At 37.5% G+C, this 22,061-nt stretch overlaps 1 protein-coding gene across 1 annotated transcript in view; it reads left to right on the top strand.

Moving 5' to 3' along the window:
• Nucleotides 1-22,061, top strand: part of bbs9 (Bardet-Biedl syndrome 9) — a 217,983-nt gene that overhangs the window by 9,547 nt on the left and 186,375 nt on the right. Inside the window, exons 5-8 of the mRNA XM_062423178.1 lie at nt 2,452-2,626; nt 9,228-9,312; nt 10,255-10,438; nt 20,052-20,181. Coding sequence (XP_062279162.1) covers nt 2,452-2,626; nt 9,228-9,312; nt 10,255-10,438; nt 20,052-20,181 — 574 coding nt within the window. The remainder of the gene's footprint in view (nt 1-2,451; nt 2,627-9,227; nt 9,313-10,254; nt 10,439-20,051; nt 20,182-22,061) is intronic.

Here is a 22,061-nt window from a genome sequence, read left to right as displayed (position 1 = left end):
TTACAGCAGCAAAGGGGATAGCAAAAATAGAGTGTCAATAAAAAAATCAAGAAAGAGAGAACAATAAATAATAAGTTAGTACAAAAAAAAGCAATGTAACCAATAGGAGACAGTAGGAAATAATGACTAAAGCAGTATATGATAAGAAATAGTATGTAGATTTATCATGATTTTAATTACATTTAATTATAGCTTGTGTACTTCCACAATAATGGTAGCAAACACATAATACATTTGATACCCTAGGAACAGTTTCTACCTGGTGTAATAGACAATGCACACACACACACACACACACACACACACACACACACACACACACACACACACACACACACACACACACACACACACACACACACACACACACACACGCACACACAGATATAGATATAAATACCCCCCTCGTGCATGAATGTAAATCCAGCCATATGCAGATGCTACAACATTTGCCGTTGGCTCCTTATCAAACATTGTGTTACGCACACACTCACTCTCGCAGGGTGTGTCTGCGGTGTGTGTGTGTGTGTGTGTGTGTGTGTGTGTGTGTGTGTGTGTGTGTGTGTGTGTGTGTGTGTGTGTGTGTGTGTGTGTGTGTGTGTGTGTGTGTGTGTGTGTGTGTGAGAGAGAGAGAGAGAGAGAGAGACCTCATCCTTCACTGTGTGTTAACGGCCACCCTGAACTCCGCTCATCACTCACACACACACACACACACACACACACACACACACACACACACACACACACACACACACACACACACACACACACACACACACACACACACACATACACGTGTTTACACAGAATAGGTGTGTAGGAGTGTGCGGCTTTTCTGTCTAAATCCTTGGTGATAGATGGTGTGTGTGTGTGTGTGTGTGTTTGTGTGTGTGTGTGTGTGTGTGTGTGTTGCGCTGTAGGTGGCTGTCTCCCTGACCTCTAGTTGATGGCAGTGTGAGTTTTAATAGCGCGTTGAGGCCTAATTATAGTTCTCTGGTCACACAGTCCCACCGCTTTATGGCCGAGTGTGTTGCTGCGTGTTAGTGTTAGTGAGTGTGTGTGTGTGTGTGTGTGTTGGTGTGTGTTAGGAAAGGCCTGATGTGGAGCAAACTAAGCCCTAACAAACACACATACTTGTACACATTCATACCCATACCCAGACCCAGAGCCAGTGTGTGTGTGTGTGTGTGTGTGTGTGTGTGTGTGTGTGTGTGTGTGTGTGTGTGTGTGTGTGTGTGTGTGTGTGTGTGTGTGTGTGTGCAGAGAGAGGTGTTAATGGAGATATCAGATTCAGCCAGAGGGAGAAACTCACCTCTCGGCACAACACGACATCGCCGCTGAAATGAAACAGGAGCCACGGATGTCGTTCGGGATCGCCTGTGTTTGTGTTTTAAATACTGCAGGGTTGAAACAGCGGAGTCAAGAGAGTGTATTTATAAAAGCGTAGAGTATGTAACTCGAAAAATATGACGCCTCTATGAAGCCAACGGTGATCCCACTTATACGCATTTGAACTGTTTGTCCAAATTACATTTTCTCTGCATAAAAACAGACTTTATTAATCCCAGCTGGACAGGTTTGTCTTGGGTACATTGTGAAGGTGATTTAACATGCCGGTCTTATGTTTGAATAAGTGCATGAGTCTTTTTTAAAAATTGAATTCTGTCTCACTTATTTAAAGGCAGCGACAGCACAAAGTTTAATACAGAAATAAAGATTTTCCTCAAAATAGTATTATATGTCATTTTTAAAGGATTCTGTTTGACTTCATGTGTTTCCCCCAACCCCCGACTTTGGGCACAATGTGTTAACCTTCACATACTGTTCATGGGTCAGTGACAAATAAGGGTTGGTAAGATGAGAAATTCAAAAATATCTTAAAAATAGTTTTAAAAGCAGCATCAGGTTTGTTAAAATGTACTTGTTTTATGTCTTTTGAAATGACATTTGCACCATTTTTTACCAAAAGTAAGACTGAATGCTCCTGAAAATGTCAAATGGTGTAACCACAAAAGAATAATAGATATTAACAACCAACCATTCACACTCATATTCACACCTACGGGCAATTTAGTGCATAGCCGATACATATTTTTGTATATGCAAATGGTCAAATTTGACCTGCATTTATTAATATAATTCAAAATTCATCTCCTTCATATTCTATAAAATGATCTTCTGGACCATAGTTAGTGATTATGAATGTGTTTTTCTTTCCATAGATAAATATAACACACTCTGTTTGCTCTCTGACAGCTTCATTAAGGATTAATGGAGAATGAATGAATGTGAATCGGTGCAGAGACTAATTATGAGTCAGAATCAGCTGAGACTTGGCACTTTAATATTATATATATATTACTTTATCTGATATTGAATGGTGAAACACAGACTCTGAAGCACAAAACATGTCATTTCAGCAGCTGACTTCTTGTCCTCTCTCTTCCTCAGGTCATCACTCCCTGTGCATCCAGTCGATGGACGGGATGCTGATATTCTTCGAGCAGGACAGCTACTCCTTCGGCAGATTCCTCCCCGGTTTCCTGCTGCCCGGCCCGCTGATCTACAACCCCAGAACTGACAGCTTTCTCACCGTGTCCTCCGCACGCCAGCTGGAGAGCTACAAGTAGGTTTCTGACAAGCTTTTGACAAACTTCCTTAATAATCTTTTCACTTTGATACAGTAAAAAGTCTCATTATCATTATACAGTGAAGGATTGTGCAGTGAAAGCAGCTTTTATTGAGTAAATTATGTTTATGATGTTTATAGATTAAGAAAAAGGAGAAATATATTGTATTTAAATATCCGTAGAGCAGTGACACAGATCTTTACATGTTATAAAATAACTCATTATGTATTTTAGGGACATTTCAGGACAATCAAAACAAAAGTTATTCACTCCAATCCCTCTAATATCATACCTGTCCACCCTTAAAAAAATTCTTAAACTATAAAATCCTTGAAGCTTTTAAGCAGACATTCTTTTGTAATTAATAACCTTTCCTTACTCGACAGTTCTCGTAAACCAGAACAAAATGCCAGAAAATGCTTTGATTTTTATTCCAAAATTGGGAAAAAAACCCCCAAAAAATGCTGATGTGCTTCGCTGAAAGGAAAAATAAGCTTATCGTGAATTGCTTTTAAAGTTATGAATCATCGAAACATTTTGCTCACAAAACGATCGTCGGGGTATTTCAGATGTCGTTTGATTAATGCGGGTCAAAAAAAAAAAGAATACGCATCACTTTTTTTATTTTTTAAAGTTATTTGAGGTTATCTGCTGCTGTCGCTCACCGTCTTCAATATCAGCTGTGGATGGTTAGTGACTCAAACCTTCACCATCTTTAAGACATCTGCTCTGATTCTCTCACTCCCTGGATGGACAAAAAAAGACACACACACACACATTTTTGATTGGAAAGTACCCCACTTTAATGTTAGCACATGCACACTTCCACATTTCCCCTCTGGCTGAGGCTGTGTGTGTGCTCTTCCAGCTGTTTGTTATCTGGATGACCCCCCCAACACCACCACTACCGATATCCAGAGATTCTCCAGACTAAATGGTCACCATGGAAACGCTGACCTCATTACCCTCCCTGGGCACACACACACACACACACACACACACACACACACACACACACACACACACACACACACACACACACACACACACACACACACACACACACACACACACACTGAGCAGACACAGATTGCTACAACATTGGATTACAAAGAGCAACAAGTTAATTTCCATTACAATCTTCAGTGTGTACGTGTCATTCATTTCATTAATATTTGTGTGTTATTGCTCCTTCATGTTCACTTTATACTGTAGATTCAACATCTGAGGTAGTTTGTCTGGTAAATTTTGACATGCTCAGTTTTTTTTTAAAGCATTAAAAAGCATATTGAAGATGTTAATGTGCTCTAATAGATGTGAACATTCAGTAGAATCAAATCAAATCAATCAAATCTCTGTTGATCTGCCTTTGGGAGAAATTCAAATTGACACAGTTCAATGGAAAAAAGTAGCAGTGTAAAATAGAATCAACAATAAATAAGACAAAATAGAATAAAATCAATAAATAAAATACAAAAAACGAAAGTGAACTGGATCTTTGTGTAAATAAATCTGCAATATATTAGTGTGCAATATGTAAATGTTCCTGAGATTTACATACAGAATATACAGATAATACACTCATGCAGATAAAACTAAATGTGTAATGTTTAATGTGCAGAAAATCTGAGATATGTACATGCGTCATATTCCTTGGATTTACAGAATAAGGTAATCATTATCACATGACCTGCTGTTCTGACTTTGTCCAGTAGGTGCTTTTTACTGGATTGCACAAAATTGCTCCGTATTTTACCATTTTCTTGGATTTTTCTTGCTCTCAGGGTCAGTTAACCACCAAGATTATATATATATATATATATATATATATATATATATATATATATATATATATATATATATATATATATATATATATATATATATGTATATATATATATATATATATATATATATGTATATATATATATATATATATATATATATATATATATATATATATATATATATATATATATATATTTATATGTATATATGAAGTAAAATAAAACATCCTCACTTACCTCGTTTGTGCAGATTCACATCCTAAGAACACAAAAATCTTGCGGAGGGAAACCTTTATACAACCAGGCACTGATGTGTTACGGCTTACTGACTGTTAAATATATTCCAGTATCAGGTGTCGGGGTCGGGACTTGACTGACTGTTATACATTTAATATCAGATGACTGGTCAAACTGTTCCGCCTCGCTCCGTTTATTTAGCCTGTTGGACCTTCTCCTGCCCTGATGAATGAGAGCTTGATTTGGTTACTGTGTGTGTGTGTGTGTTGGCGTTTAGTTTGTGTTTATCTATGAAACACAGAGAGAGAGAGAGAGGGAGAGAGAGCATATGCATGTACTGTGTGTTTGTATAATGTGTGTGTGTGTGTATGTATATGCTTGTATGATGTGTATGTCAAAGGTAAACTAGCGTGTTTGTTTGTGGAGTTTTTCAGACGGATCCTCTTTCATATAAATGAGAACGCTGTTTCCTCAACCTCAGTGTCCTAAACTCTGCATGATGACTGATACCGCCTATACACACACACACACACACACACACACACACACACACACACACACACACACACACACACACACACACACACACACACACACACACACACACACACACACACACACACACACACACACACACACTCATGCACACTCATGCACGTACAGTAAGACCTTAACAAAACTGTGTCTACGTGTGTGAGAAAGCACATAAATGCTCACCACAAACACTTTTGAATGGCAAAAAAAGAGTTCTGTGTGTGTGTGTGTGTGTGTGTGTGTGTGTGTGTGTGTGTGTGTGTGTGTGTGTGTGTGTATATGTGTCGTTCTCCCTCATATGTAAGTCATGCAGGTGAATAATCAGATTTCTGTGTTTTTTTTTATTTTTCTTTTTCTTTAGTGCACACAGAGCTTTTATTTGATTTTTCTTTTTTACCCTCTTTCATAACAGTTAAATCAACATCCATGGATCTACACACACACACACACACACACACACACACACACACACACACACACACACACACACACACACACACACATGCATGCATGTACACTTTTAATTCATTCATGCTCCCTCATATCCCATTAGTTAAACATCTAAGTGAAGGGTGGAACTGAAGTATCAGAGTGAAAGAATATAGTTATTTTACAGTGTTATTTTAGTATTATTAGACCGAATTTAATCCAGTCACTCATGCAGCATGTCAGCCTGTCGATCCATTGAGCATTACTTAAATAGCTTTAAACCCATGACATGTTTAATATATTTTTTAGTCCATTTTCTTCCCCAGGAAATGGTCACGGTGTGATGAAAAGGTTTTCTTTACTGGCAGTCATCCATAAAGCAGCTCGTTAGTCTGCTTCGGTGTTTTTCTTATAGAAGCTCAGTGGGTACTGCTCCGGTACGGATGAGTTCAAAACTATAAATCTTATGTTGTATTGTAAAAAAAAATCAAAGTTTGGAACGGTTTATTTTTTGTTTTACAGCTGTTATATACACAATGTTACCAGGAATTAGCATGACGTTTAGGTAAATGTATGATAATCGGCTCTTTAGGTAATGCGATGGGTACTTCTTACAACTCTTACAATGTTTCCCTGTTAAGGAGCTTGTCATATTTATTTAAACACGTTTTCTCAAGTTCTTCTAGCTTTAAGTCAAAGGTAAAGTCGTGAAGAGAGAGTTCCTGAATAGAAAGATGGCATCTTGTTTTTTCTGAGTCTATGTTACCATTTGGAGAGAAAAAAGTTGAACAAATGATTTTATTAACCTTTATTTTACCTCGAAAAACCACTGAGGAAGAATCATCATTTATGGTGGTGTCGAGAAACAACAATGCAAAACAATATTAGGCGATTAAATAGAAGAAAATAAAATGATGAATGAATACAAGTAAACAGATAAGATTACGGTGAAGTTAAAATAATTTGTAATCAATTAAAACAAGGTTTGAAATAAGGCCTTTGAACAGCTGTACTGGTAGTGGTCTAATTTGTTCTTAGGATTCAATTATCCATAATGCTTATGATGTAATATTTTTTCATTATTTCAGGATTCCAAGATGTCTAATATTGAAAAGGGTTATTGAGGCTTGATCAATGAGAATGAAAGAATATTCTGTACACGCTCTGCTTTGATGGTCCCTTCAGAACAGTGTCAGGGAACGCAGCTCAATGCCCTTGTCCTCCATTCCTCAGGGCCCATAATATCCAACCTCTGACTACAGTTACCTCTACTACGTTCAGAGAGACAGGCAAACACATCTCTGATCTTGGCTGCCATAGCAACACCATCAAGGTGCCTCCTGTTTCCCCCAAAATAATCAGACTTACCGTCAGCTACTGTCTCAAGGGGTGACAGTGTCTCACAGTCATGATTTGATGCAGCCTTGCGATGACCGTAAGGCCTAGTTTGACCCAGTGTATGCCAATGAATGACGTAAATGATGTTAGATTGTGTTTATCTAGGGTGTCAGTTTGTCTAATTAGTTTTCTCACAACACCCTGCTGTTGTGTGAACTACTAAACAAAACAAAAAAAAAGGCAAAAGGAGAAATCTGATGTTCCTGTTCCTGATGTTGAGGTGGCTGGTATGAATCTACACCGATGCACACAACTTGGCACCCATATTGGATAATGGCTCTTACAGTTTAGGCTATTTGAAACCTGCCAGCATTGATTCATGGCAGGTTTGTGGTCCAAATATGCAATATTGAGTAAGAGAACTGTGAGTGGATAAATCAGCAGTTATTTAGTATTTGGTCTGCGGTTCGGAGTCGGGCTGGGTTGGGTTTGGAGCTCTCTGTTCATCCAGGTGTTTGAGGAGGACAGATTCCCGCCAGGCTGCTTTGACTGCCAACTTCTTACTGGAAAACTCCTGACGCCGGAAGATGCCAAAATCAACTGACCACAGATCAGTCTGACCACTTTATCCTCAAACTGTTGCCAACTTTTCACTGATTAAAACTGATAGACCGAAGTTCCGGGGAACAGCAGGTCAGCCGTGTGTTGACTGACCTGACAGAAGCAATAATGGAGAAGGAGAATGTAAGACGGAGAGTGGATTTTTGTTAATGATGGACGTTTTCAACAGGCTGAATTTGCCTCAGGAAAAATAACCAACATTGTTTTGGTCTCCGTCTGGTGGTTAAAGAAACACATTTGTAACCAAAGAGCCTCTAATTTGAGTTTTTAGACTGACTGGTGAATATTTGATGAGAAAAGTTGAGTTAGAAATGCTCCCTGCACAGTGCAAAGTGTTCTTGAGCAAGGCATTACACTGTCAGTCTTGTGGAAACTGTCACAACACTAAACACTGCTAGGTTATTATTGTACAATTAGGAGACACACAGAGTGACATCAACCTGAAATATTATAGTTTCTAAAAGCACAAATAAATCATCTGTGGTTGGTCAAACATATCAGTCTATATCATTGTACCTCATAGAAGATGACCACAGAGCAGAATGTATATTGGTCAGTAACAAATAAGGGTTGGCAAGATGAGCAATTCAAAAATATCTTAAAAAACTGTTTTAAAAGTAGCATCAGGTTTGTTCAAATGTACCTTTTGTGTTTTTGTTGGTTTTATATCATTTGAAATGACATTTGCACCATTTTTTAAAACCAAAAATAAGACTGAATGCTCCTGAAAATGTCAAATGGTGTAACCACAAAAGAATGATAAAGACTAAATATCTCATCCACCTACAGTGTATTTAAGTGTACTTATACCAATAATTACTTTATTTAAAACATAAACTTAAAAGAGACATTTTTGAGGCAAAAGCAGTAATCATAAATCCACAACCTTAGATTAAAATGATCAAACCGATCGTTGATTCTTCTTCACTTTTACACCAGTTTCTCCAACGTCCAACACTGCCACACCTAAGGCAGAAGGAAATAGAGAGAGGAAGTGACTCTTTGTTTCTTTGTTCACTTTTAACTGTAACTGAGCGATTAAAACATGCAAAAACACATGAAATCCAACGTCAGTAAAGATGTTAAATTGTCACTCAGTAGTCTTGCAATGCCAGAGAATCTCCGCCTAAAGTCTGGGGATTTCGGTAGTTGCTTAAATGGTGGTGAAAACCACCGCTAACAAAGCTACGCTCTTTACATTTTGTCAAGGAGAGGCTTTACTGGAAATGATCCCCCCCCAATTCTCCTCCTTAGTGACCTGCATGTCATCACTTCAATGTGACCTCATGATATCACCCAGTTTTAACAATGAGACCAGTTTTAACAATGAGACCTGGGAGATTGTCCCCAGTCTGTGTGAGTGATTCGTTTAGAGAAACTGACCTGTGAGTCACTCAAAGAAAAAGAAAAAAAAGAAAAGTCCATCCTGAAAGATTTTTGGGAAATATGACTCATGAATATGCTCATACTATTTGTGATCCTTTTCATCTCTTAAATATCTTTTTGAATTTCTTTTCAAAGTTAGCTGAGAAAATTATTTACAACATGCACGTCTGAAACAATGATTGACAGTCGGCTCCACGCTGACAGTAGTTTGAACTGGATCCAGTTTGTTTGTATAAGCAGCTGTTTGTCTCTCTCTAACTTTTAGATATGAGACTCTAGCCGTGGCTACAGAAGCAGAGAGTCGACAGGATCCCGACATGCCTCTTAAGACCGGAGGCAAGAGGCTGATGGTGAGTCCCAAACACCAACCAGCGATGACTAGTTGCATCCCTGGTTCCTCATACACATTTTGAAAAAGGAACAATCCTTAGCAATGCAAGGGCCTCGTGGCAGCATTTTGTTCAGAGTAGGAGAGGTGAAATTTCCCGTCACCTGCCTCGAATGTCAAACCATGCTTACATGCTGGAAGTTAATTAGTGTGATTGATGCTGGTGGAAGTTAACACAACAGTGTGATTAGTTGTGTGTGTGAACAAACATTAGCAACATCAGTTATTAATCTATATACAAATATACACTGGCATGCAATAAATAGATTAATAAATAAATGTATAAAATAGGACAATAAAGCAATAAATACGTAAGCAAGGGGATTGCACATAATTTAAGAGTATATCAGATAAAAAAATACACATAAACACACATATAAAATTGCTAAAATAGCTGCAAAATTATACAAAAGCAACATTATTGAAACATGAGCACAAATGAAAGGCACCAACACACATGCTATTCACCCATAACAGTCAATCATATTGATCTTTACGGCTGTGGCTCAGGAGGTAGAGTACTATTTACCATTTACAATAAAAAAAGAGCATCAAGAGAGAAATAAATAATAAGTAAGTACACAAACAATACAACAAACAACAATAGTAATAACAAATATATAGTAACATTATGAACAAAGTGATATTGGTGTCAAATGATAATAAACCTGAGTTAATTCTGTTATTGCACAGAATTATAGTATACAACTTTGGAGCACAAAAACGTCAAGAATCAAGAACACCACTGTACACAGATTACACGTCTTTATTCTCACAGCTTAAATCTATTTTTTAAAATTTGTGCCTTCATAAAGAGAGAATATCCAACATAATAAGTTTGGTGACTACATAGACATTGTGTGAAATGTGTTTATGTCATATTTGTTCTTTTGTTCTCCTTCAGCCCGACTGGACGTTGGTCCTCGGAGAACAGGCCCTCGACCTCTCCATTCCCTCCTTCTCCCACTCCTCCTCCTCCATCTTCGTCCTGGGCGAGAGGAACTTTTACTGTCTCCGTGACAACGGCATGATCCGCTTCATGAAGAAACTGGAGTTCAACCCGAGCTGCTTCCTGCCCTACGCCTCAGGTAAACCAGGACTCTGAACCTTCAGCACGAAGGCTTAAGAGGAGATAAACCTAAATATAAAGAGATATTTCACCCTTCTGGTCCTCCTGTGCTTCCTGTCCTACCAGCTTTTTGATCAGCTCTGCTCCTGATCCTGTTAAGGACTTAATATTGATTGGCTGAGTAGTAGAAAGAGATCTGCATGGATAAGGCCTGCATCCAAGTGTGTAGACCTTAATGGGATCAGATGTGTAAGAATAAAGGCTGAATGTAAACTTAGGACGCACAGGAATCAAAAGGGGTCGTCCTTATTCTCTGGACATACAGTATGAAGCAGAAACAGAGTTTTGCTGCCAGATGAAAGTTGTTTTTCTTTTTTAGGGTTTTGTTTGTTGAGTTTTCTTCTGCAGAAACACAGTTTATGTTTAAGCTTCACCAGGCAAGGCTCATTTATTTGTGTAGCACATTTCAACAACAAGGCAATTCAACTGCATCAAGACAGGATATAAAAGCTACACATGGCAAAATAAAAAAGACATTTAAATATGATTGAAAAGTGGTAAATTGGAAATAGAATTAAGCTAAAATAGAATAAGAAAGATAAAAAATAGGAGAATAAAAAGTTACAGTGCAGTGTGAAATATTAACCCTAAAATTTGGATTTAAAAGAAGTGAGAGTTGGAGAAGATCTGCAGTCTTCTGGGAGTTTGTTTCAGATATGTGGAGTATAAAAACTGAATGCTGCTTCTCCAGGTTTAGTTTTGTCTCTGGGGGACAGAAAGCAAACCTGTTCCAGACCACCTGAGATGTCTGGATGCTTCATAATGTAGCAGCAGATCAGGAATGTAATGTGGCTCTAAACCATTCAGTGCTTTGTAAACCAACAGCAGTATTTTAAAATCTATTCTCTGACAGACAGGAAGCCCAGAGTAAAAGATCTGAGAACTACTAGTCTGAAAAACCACAAAGTCTTCAGAGAGCAAGAGTTCACAGGCCACGAAAATTTGTTTGAATACACGGCGTTGTCTTACAGCGAGACTGAGCCCAGCAGGCGCGGAGATGGGTTTCAAATTTAGCAAAATGTGGCGCTGGTAGAGCTCAAATGTGTTCAACCTGGAGTGAAAGTACAGGGCAGCGCCACAAAAACTCACCATGCATCAGTGCACCTGCCACAACCAAACATTTGAAAATAAGCGAACAAAACAAAACATTCTGTGCAGTGGCCCGACGCCACATGGCAGGCCGTGCAGGAAGCTGCTTTTGGCAGAACATGATGGAATAACTGGAGTAACTCTGCTGCACGCATTAAAAAAAAAACTAAAAAAAAACACACACACACAAAAAAGGCCGGACTATAAAATACATTGTAGTACATAAACATGTGCTGCAAGATGAATGGATAACGTAATTAATTTAGACACACACATATGATTCGATGTATAAGGCCGATGAAATATTGTTAATGTCCCGTGAACACAGTTTATGTCCATATCTGGTGATTTTGGTTTAGGTTTTTAAAGTTCAAATCTTTTATGACGTCGGCTAATGATGATGTAGTTGATCTAAAAATGCATTGTCGTTAGAGCACGGACTAACTGTTATTTTCATTGTTTAGTCCATAAAATGTCTGAAAGTAATGAAAAATGAATTCCTTAGAGGCCAAAGTGTTTAAATGCCTTGTTTTGATCAATCAACAGTCTAAAACCAAAATATATTAACCCTTTACATACTATATCAATTGCCATGTGTTTTAGTTAAATGAATAGTTAATAGTTTTAATAAGATAGTAGTTATGAGGATTTCTTTTTATGATGTAGCAGTGCAGACTGATGGCTCTAATGGTTATACAATAAACCCCACAGCTCCATAAAGTTCTGCTCATTTTCACTTTACATATAAAATAACATTTACATCATTATTGCTATGTTATATTTTCATGTCTTAGGTAAAATAGGACATGATATTGTGTGATAGGAGATGTTTAGTGGTGTAAAAGCTAAAAAATACACTCTCTCTGCTCTCTGAAACATGAATCAAGGTTTAATCACATTTATTGATCAGTCAGATCGACTATTGATGCTTTCTAAACACATGTGTGCTTCAAAATGTGGTAGAGCTGCAACCAGATCAACTAACTTTCATGAAGATAAAAGCAAGGCTGTTTTCTCAATTCATGCAAAGGAACATTTTGCAGATACACCATTGTACAATATGTAAACTAAAGTACAGATACATGGTTTATATCACTCACTGAACAACTCAACAGTTCCCAAACTGCAGCAAAGACAAAACAAAGTAGGGAATAAAATGTTTGCTCTTCATTTGTTTGAGATATATCACTGAAATCATTGGTTAGTCGTCATTTAAAAAACAGTTTACAGGATACATCATGGCAGTAATTATGTCCAAATGTTGGGTTTTTTTAAAAGCTTTTCTGTCTATAATCCCACAGGTACAGTCTGTGTGGTACACTACAATACAGAGCAGTACAGTACAGACCTGTAATGGCTTCCAGACTCGTACACCTCTCCCTGTCTTCACCTCTGATAGGAACAGAGGCGGATTATATGTAACGCGATGATGTGCAGCTTTCTAGTAACTCGGTTATCTCGTGTTGAAAAGGCATCACGTCTGAGGCAAGAAAACAGTGGCTGCTACTCATATCTCCCTGATGTAGTGAAAAATAGCATAAATAAGTAATAAAGAAAGCTTAGTTTTATCCACTTTATTAAATCTGCACCCCTTCTTTTTTTTTTTACATCCACTTTTTATTACCTCAGCCCAGAGAGAGAGACATTTATAGTTTTAGAGTTTTATTACTGGAGGGCCAAAATGATTATAAAGATTATGATTAAAGCTTTATCTTTGTTTGCTTTATGATACTAATGTAATAATGTTATAAATATAATATAAAAAGAGGAAATTTCTATTACTCCTCTGTCATAGTTATTGAGTGGAACCTGTTTCTTATCGCTAAAAGAAAACGCTGATTATCCAGATATGGTTGGACCTCCAAAACGGTGCTTAAACACGGTAGAATAAAAGTTTTGTGTGTGACCTTTAGAGCATGAAGCCATAAACAACAGGTTTTTATTGGGGGGTTTTCTCTACAGCAACAAAATGTTTTCTGTCTGGTACAGTTTTAGGCAACATTGTGCTGTCGAACCACTTTTACCGAGATTATTCCACTCGATGTGAAATACACTAGAGAGCAAGACAGCAGATGGAAAGAGAAAATTAAAAAGCAAAGCAAAGAAAAAATAAAAAAATAGAGAGAGTGGAGGATGGATCCAGAAAGGATGGGGGGGGGGAAGATTGATGGAGGGATTGCAAAGAATGGCCAAAGTGCTTTCTACTGATATCTGTTTTCAATTTTTTAGAATTAAAACGACTCGGCTTTCAAAGTGCCCCCCTCCGCTATCTGTTCCAGACATTATTTAGATTATTTAAATTACTCTTGGATATTCGGCTATAATTTCCAATACATGATGTGCCAGCGCAACAAAAGCAGCTTTTATTGGGACATGATTCCTGTCAACAGTCGAAAAACCGCATAAAACTTCCCACATGGCTAAAAAAGACTGCAACACCCCCCCCCTTTCAAATTTCCCACTTTGGACCAGACTACAACTGCAATCTTCTGTGTCTATGTTTGGTCTTCGGTTTATTGTTAGCAGACTGACATGTTGTGACACTGTGACTGTCAGAGCTGCCACCCACCATAAAGTAAAGGGTTCCTTCAGAGTGCAATGCCAAAAAAAGTCGTTTTAGTGGATTTCTCTCCAAAAAAAACCTTAAAGTTAAGAGAGTAGTACAGAGGGAGGATAGACAGCGGTGATCTCTTGAGTGTTTCCTAACGCTTTCCTTCTGGCTTTCATCCTCACAGCTGCCTCTGCTGGACCGCTGCCCTTCTCTCACTCTCTCTCTTTCTTTCTCTCTCTCTCACTTGCTGTCTACCTCTCTTTTGTCTCTTCATTTCTTTCTTTCTCATATAACTTCATTGGCACGCATGCTCGACAGAAACACGCTAACCCCCCCACCCCCTAAAAAAGTTCAGCTCCTGCAGTCCAACCACAGCGAGACACACAAGGTTACTTGATTTGAAATTTAAAAAATAAAAAAAAGTGTACGATTCCCACGGCGAACGAACATGACACACGGGTGACGGATTAAAGGAAAAATGTAGGAATTAAATGCACGGAAAAAACATAGCGGATGAAGATGCTTTCATACAAGGCATCAGGGATCAGTGAATAGGTTGAGTGTGACATGGATGTGAATCATTCGCTATGGCCTTCACCAGATCTCAGTCCAATTCAACACTTATGGGAGATTTTGGACTTTCTAATAGAGTTCTGAGACTTGTACAATCCGCACACCGTTTATAATAATCCCTAAGTGTAAAATTGTAACCAAATGAGAAAATGTAGTAATAAAAAAAGCATTTAAAAGCCACTACACTTTTATAAATATCTAATCTCCTGCTTGGCTCCATTGTTTTAAAGATTATTTGTGGAGCGTTTTGTCTTCATTGGACAGCATTTAGTAGAGAAGTTGACATCCATTACCTTTCCTTGGTGTTAAAAATCACTTTCTATTGTGTGTAGTGTGACGAGGAAGCATTTAGCAATGACAGCTTTCATCAAGTTCAAGGTAGTTACAGCAAATATAGCCTCTAATATAAATTATAATTAAGTTAAGTTTTGTTTTTTGAGACATTTTTGCCAAATGATATTGTTTTTCTGCCACTGTCCATATCCATCACGTAGTTTTCTGTATTTCTAACCTCTATCTAAGAACAGATTTTCCTTCACTGTATATAAAAACACACTTCACACATATAAAGAGAGTTACACACGCACAGAAAGCTGACCATCGTCTGCAAATAAAGCTTCAAAAGGTAGTTGTACAGATAGTTTTGGCCCCTGTGGAATTAGAAAGAAGGCAGAAAGGAGAAAAGAAAGAGTGAAACTAAGGGCGGATGATCCAAAAGGAATTTAAAAGGGGATAGAGAGATGTAAAGGAGGAAAGGTCTAAAGTATGAGAGAAGGTTGGGTTGGGTCGGTGTTACAAGCTAATCCTTCAGCCGACACAGTCTCGGTGAGAAACTGCTATTTTTTTTGGTTTGTCGCTGTTTCCAAAAGAGATGAAGAAAAGGACATGCGTATTTGAGTTGCATACATAATGAAACTAAACTGAGTTAAACTAAACTAAACTAAACTAAACTGAGTTAGACTAAACTAAACTAAACTGAGTTAAACTAAACTAAACTAAACCAGAACAACATAAAAGAGCAGAAAGTTGAGGAGAGAACAAAAAGATGATAGAAAGGAAAGTTAAAATGAACAGAGGAAGATTAAAAAGGAGAAACAAGAAAAAAGACATATAAGGTTAAAAAGAAAAGAAGAGGACGAGGGGAGATGAGAGGAGTCGGACTGAAGAGTAAAAGGAAAGGAGAAGCCATGTTTTTTTTTTTTTTTCTTGGGGGGGGGGGGGGGGTTAAGAGCAAAAGAGATACTTGTGTTAAAGGGCTGATTGGACCTTTATAATTAAGCTGTAATTATAATGCTGATGCTGCGATAGAAGGTGTGTGTTTGCTTTCATGTGGCACCAAACACACACTCTGTCATTTTGACCCCTCGCACTGTACCACCCTGCTGACCGCTTACTACTATATTATACCTCGAGTGTGTGTGTGTGTGTGTGTGTGTGTGTGTGTGTGTGTGTGTGTTCAACTTGCCCAGAGTGAGGCGTGTTTGTTTTGCGTGTGGCCGTCACCTCAGATCTCTCCTGGTGGTAACTGCACCATTGGTGGGATCGACTGGGCATCTGTGTGTGTGTGTGTGTGTGTGTGTGTGTGTGTGTGTGTGTGTGTGTGTGTGTGTGAAACATAAGTAGTATTTATATTTAATGTTTCTAGCCGTGAGTCACAGGAGAAAGTGTATATGTAACTTTATATATATATACACACACACACACACACACACATATACAGGTATAAAAGCTGACCCTGTCTTAAAATTAAAGATCTAAATGACAGAAATTTTATATACAAACCAGATGTGAAGAGATGGATTTTTTTTTTAGAGGAGAGCAAAGCCACCAAATACAGGAACACTATTTTATTTCTGTTCTTTGTGTTTAGTTTGTCATTTTTATTTTAATGTATTGCTCATAAAAGAAAAAAAAAAGAAGCATAATACAATAAATATACATAATACAGGAGGAGCCAATGAGTCATAAGGTCTCATCATGGTTCTACTATTGTGAGACATTCAATTTAAAAGAGTAAAGAAGAGCTTAAGGGTAAAGAAATACACACAAATTCATATAAAGGACATAAAAAAATAAGGTGTATGCATATGATGGTGAGAGCGGGTATGATGTTGCATTACTTAATTATCCCATAAAGAAGAGTAAAGGGGGCAGTGATGAGCAATTCAAAAATATCTTAAAAACTGTCTTAAAAGCAGCATCGGGTTTGTTATAATGTATATTTTGGTATTTTTCTTGGTTTTATATCATTTGAAATGACATTTGCACCATTTTTTTTTAAACCAAAAATAAGACTGAATGCTCCTGAAAATGTCAAATGGTGCAACCACAGTTCTTGATCTCCATGATTCCCCAGATTAAATGTAATATTTAGAACAATTGTATTCCATTACCTTTATTTAATATAAAAAGTTATAATGTAAGATCATGCCAAACTAGTTGATATGGTGTTTTATTGAGAATTTACAGTTTTTAAGCAAGTTGAATTATTTGGTACAAAGTTTTTATGGTTACACCACTTAGACATTTTTGCCATAATCCTCTAATATATTCTCTCAAAATGGATTAAAAGCAGAAATTTGATGCTGGGTCCACAAAAACTTTTTTGTGTGCAAGTTATTCATACGTTTATTTTCACATTTTAAGCCCTTTAAATTTAAACTAAACCACATGGAAACAAAAAACTCTGTCATTGACCTGTAATTTCTTAAATGGTGGAATTTCTAATGTGATCTGGGAAACGGCTCCAATAGAGAGGAGCTCAGAATCTAATTAAACAATTTGGAAAAAGTTGTCCTGGAAAAAGGTGGGGTGGAGATTATTGGCTGGCCTTGTATTATAATTATGGATTTGGAAGGTTGGTTGAAGTTTTTTTTTTTCCAAGGCTGAAAATAGGAGGCGAAATCCTAAAAAGTTTGTGCCACCGTGAAACAGAAACCGCTGCACAGGAAAGATGAACCGAAGCTGAATCATCACTCCGGAGTAAAATGTACATTGTTATTTTGTTAAGTGGTAGGAATCTGATTTTAAAAGGTTTGTTGCACATCCAGAATAAGAAACCAAATGACTAAATCTGTAACAGCAGGAATAAATTTACACACTGCATCTCTCAATACAGGTATAATTTAATAGGATATTACCTCATGCTCTTCTTTAGACTAGAGACAATATGTATAGTCACCATCTTAACCCTCACATACTGTTCATATTCTGACTCTTAATTGGTCTCTACACCAATTTACATTCATAGATTCCCCATCAATCATTACTTAATGTTTGTGATTGGTTGATCCTTCTGTTTGATTTATCTTGTGCAAAAAAGACATTCACAATCACTATTTTATGGTCCAGTAGAACTTATTATAGAATATGAAAAACACAAAAAGTCAAATTTGTACATTTGCATATATAGAAAATGTGTATCAACTGCACAAACATTTCATTTCTGTAGACTGTGGCTGACATTGGGAAAATCTGGCTATAATAAATGTGTAAAGGATGTTTTTATGGCTCTAAAATGTACACATTTGGTCAAATTTGACAGTGAGGGTTAAATGCACAAAGGCCTAGGTCACCTGACAGTCACATGATGTGCCAATCCCCACTCTATATTTACAGGTGTACATATAAAAAAAAATCACATAACTTTCTTTATAGTACTTCTATTATGGTCTTTATTTTATAGTACTTCTATTATGGTTAGGAGTCAGATTTTAAACATCATTTGAGTGTCAGAACTCACACAGAAATCCATTTTTTTTTTAAAAAGATCAACTATTTATTATTTCATGGATTTAAATGAAAAGTGCCTACGGGTCGGTGGAATAATTCCTTTCATGGTCAAACCAATGGTTCAGTCTGTCCAATACATACTGTGAACATCTGTGAAAACTTGCTCAAACCTCATGCAAAAGGAATAATATAGCAGGCCGATGAATGCAGAGTACAGTGTAGAGGTGTACATACATTTGCCTACATGCATGCTTAATGTAGGTGAAAAGAAAAAGGGAGGTGGTTATTTATTCAGGGTCTCCTCTCAGGAAAGAGTTGTGCGCTTTCAAATGTGTTGATTGAATTGAGCTGGTGCACACAAACCCTGTTTAAGTCCTCCAACTTTTGAGTGTTACCGAGGTCAAGATTTCTTTTGCAAGAGAGACCTGAGAGCAGATTTCTTAAAACTGAGGAAAGGAGGGGGGGCTGCAGGAAGACCGAGGAGGTGAAGCTTTTGGCATCCTTTCACCCTCAATCTCAAATCAGGGATTTTGATACATGCTCGGGGGGGAAGTTGGGAAATTTCAGTGAATTTTTAGAAATGAGGCAATAGCAGAATAATGAAGCGTAATTATTATTTCAGATGGTTGTTGCGATCTGTGTTTCACAATCAGGGTTGAGAAGGTTACTATGGAAATGTAATAGCTTACAGATTACTAGTTACTCTATTTAAAATGTAATAAGTAATGTAACTATTTCAATTACTTCATCAAAGTAATGTAACTTATTACATTTGATGACTTTTTTATTACTTTTCTAATGTTCTAACCAATGTTTTCAGCTGTTAGTTCAGCAGTTTTTCATGGATACTGACATGATTTATAAGGGAGATCATTTCTTATAAAGCAACATTTATCTCTCATTTGAAAATGTATTCATTAGTTCATGTAGATTTTGGAATATAAAATAAAGATATTTGATGAATAAAGTGGGTTTAATTGGTACTGTGACTCCATTTCAGCTCATGTGTGCTCCAAATAATCCCACATCATGATTTATTTACTAAATATAAAAAAATATTGATTTCAAAGAATTAAAAACAACAATATATGTATTCAGTAACATGTTAAATATAAAAAAATGAGGAAAAACCCTTCCTGAGTAAAATCTTAAAGGTCTGACTTCAGATGTAACCTCCTTTGTAATCATCAACATTTTCATCAGTAACTGCAACAGATTACAGTTACATTTATTTTGTAATTAAATTAGATAACGCTGTTACATGTAACTGTCTACAATCTTACTGAGGTTGAATCCATACTGAGAAACCACCAGAAGGAAGAAGCTCATGACTTTACTCACAGAAGGTCAAAAGCAATGTGAACTTTACATCAGGACCACAGTTTCCCATCACGTCTCTCTCACAGTCGTCGTGCGGTCTCGGTAACGTGACTCAGACTCCGAGCCTTGTACAGTCGAGGTCATTGTGAGTCGCTCTCCATGCGAACATTAACTAAATGAGCAAAATGTAATTAGGAAAATGAATTTAACAGGAGGACGGATTTCACGCTAATAAACACAGCAGACAAATGTGAACGGGCTCTGTTCTCCTGTCTAACAAAATGGTTTTTGTTCTTTGTTTTTCTAGTGATCGATGGCGCGACCAACCTGTTGCTAGGCAACCATACCAACATGCTGCTGGTTTACCAGGATGTGACTCTGAAGTGGGCGGCCCAGCTTCCCTTCGTGCCCGTGGCCGTCCGCGTCGCCAACTTTCCGTGAGTGTGACGCTGCTCTGCCAGAAAAACACCTGATGACACACACACACACACACACACACACACACACACACACACACACACACACACACACACACACACACACACACACACACACACACACACACACACACACACACACACACACACACACAATAGCATGTACATTACAGTCCACACATGTGAATAAATACTCACAGCAGGTATGTTGTTGTGTTTATCAGCGTGTGAAATCCAGTGAGCGACTTCTGACAGGAAATTACCCGGGCAATGTCTTCCAGCTGGCCAATCAGAGCAGAGCGGGGAGGGGCCAGCTGGAGCCAATCATATGTCTTTTTTGTTTCCCCCCCCAAAACGACTCCAATCAAACCGCAATTTGACACAATTACAACGCAAAAACACAAACACGAGTGAAAAATTATGTGGTTTGTGTGTGTTTGTGTGTGTCTGTGTGTGTCTGTGTGTGTCTGTGTGTGTGTGTGCGTGTGTGTGTGTGTGTGTGTGTGTGTGTGTGTGTGTGTGTGTTTGATGCCAGAGATAGTGCTTGTCTGGCTAGCTGTTTGGTTTAGTTCGAGGCTGTGTTGTTTTTTTAGGAAGTGCTCGATAGTCATCTTCTTGTTCAGTGTGTGTTGGTGGGGGGACACCGAGTGTGGGAGAGGAACACTTACACACAAACACACACACACACACACACACACACACACACACACACACACACACACACACACACACACACACACACACATACACAAAATCACACAAAAAATAACCATTAATGTGCATCCAGATAGGTCTTCTATACTATATTTAAGTGTTTGCTGGAGCTTTGACTTTCTTCAGACTTTTTTAAATATAAGATATGAAGTGTACTTTGCTTTTCTTTGTCTATAAAATATCAGAAAATGGCAACAAAAAAAAAACGCTTGTTATATTTTCAAAATGTCCCCAAATATCTTGTTTTATCTGATAAACTGTCCAATATTCAAAGATATTATATTTCCGATCATGTATAAGACAGAAAAACTTCAAATCCTCATAGTCAAGAAGCTTCAACCAGCATTTTTTAAAGCAATATTTGATTAATATTTTGTTACTGCAGCAGGTCTCTGGACACACAGACCTGAGACATGCTGAATGTATCTGGACCTGACATTGATACTAATTGATTGATTGATTGATTTTATTTGACATTTCATTTTAAGCTCAGCCATGTCATCGATTAACCAAATGAAGATGGAAGCTGTTGTTCTTAAACTTTACAAAAAAACACTAAACTAGACAAACTATGTTCACTGGTTTTGTGATTTTAATAATGCATGTTTAGAAATATAAAAAATGTAAGATCTCGAACTACATCAAAGTACATAGTGATAGACAGTCATGGGACACGTTAACAAGTGTTTTTCATTCTTAGGAAGAAAGAATGTTTTTATTTCCATCATAAATTCATCATTTTTTCCTCCATGCATGTCCAAATTTCACTAAAATCTGTAGCATCACCTCTTTGGTGTAGATTGTCATATTTATTGTTTTTATTCACATTCAGATGTATTATCCTGTATGGTAGTAAATACCTGCACTGTCTTAGTTGTTTAAGACTTTAAAAGCTGAATTTAGCTCTTATACTGAAATATTTAGTGTTAACTGTGTTATGGTCTGTTTGTCCATTCAAGTGGTGGGAATTCATTTTATGTGAGGGGAAGTGTGTGTGTGTGTGTGTGTGTGTGTGTGTGTGTGTGTGTGTGTGTGTGTGTGTGTGTGTGTGTGTGTGTGTGTGTGTGTGTGTGTGTGTGTGTGTGTGTGTGTGTGTGTGTGTGTGTGTGTGTGTTTCTGCAACAGTTGAAGTGAAAGTTTTATGCCCCTTCAGACGCCCTCCTGTG

The sequence above is a fragment of the Scomber scombrus genome, chromosome 7 (assembly GCF_963691925.1).
Source record: "Scomber scombrus chromosome 7, fScoSco1.1, whole genome shotgun sequence".
NCBI lineage: Eukaryota > Metazoa > Chordata > Actinopteri > Scombriformes > Scombridae > Scomber > Scomber scombrus.
Note: the sequence above shows the minus strand (reverse complement) of the source record. Positions and strands in the feature narration are given on the sequence as shown.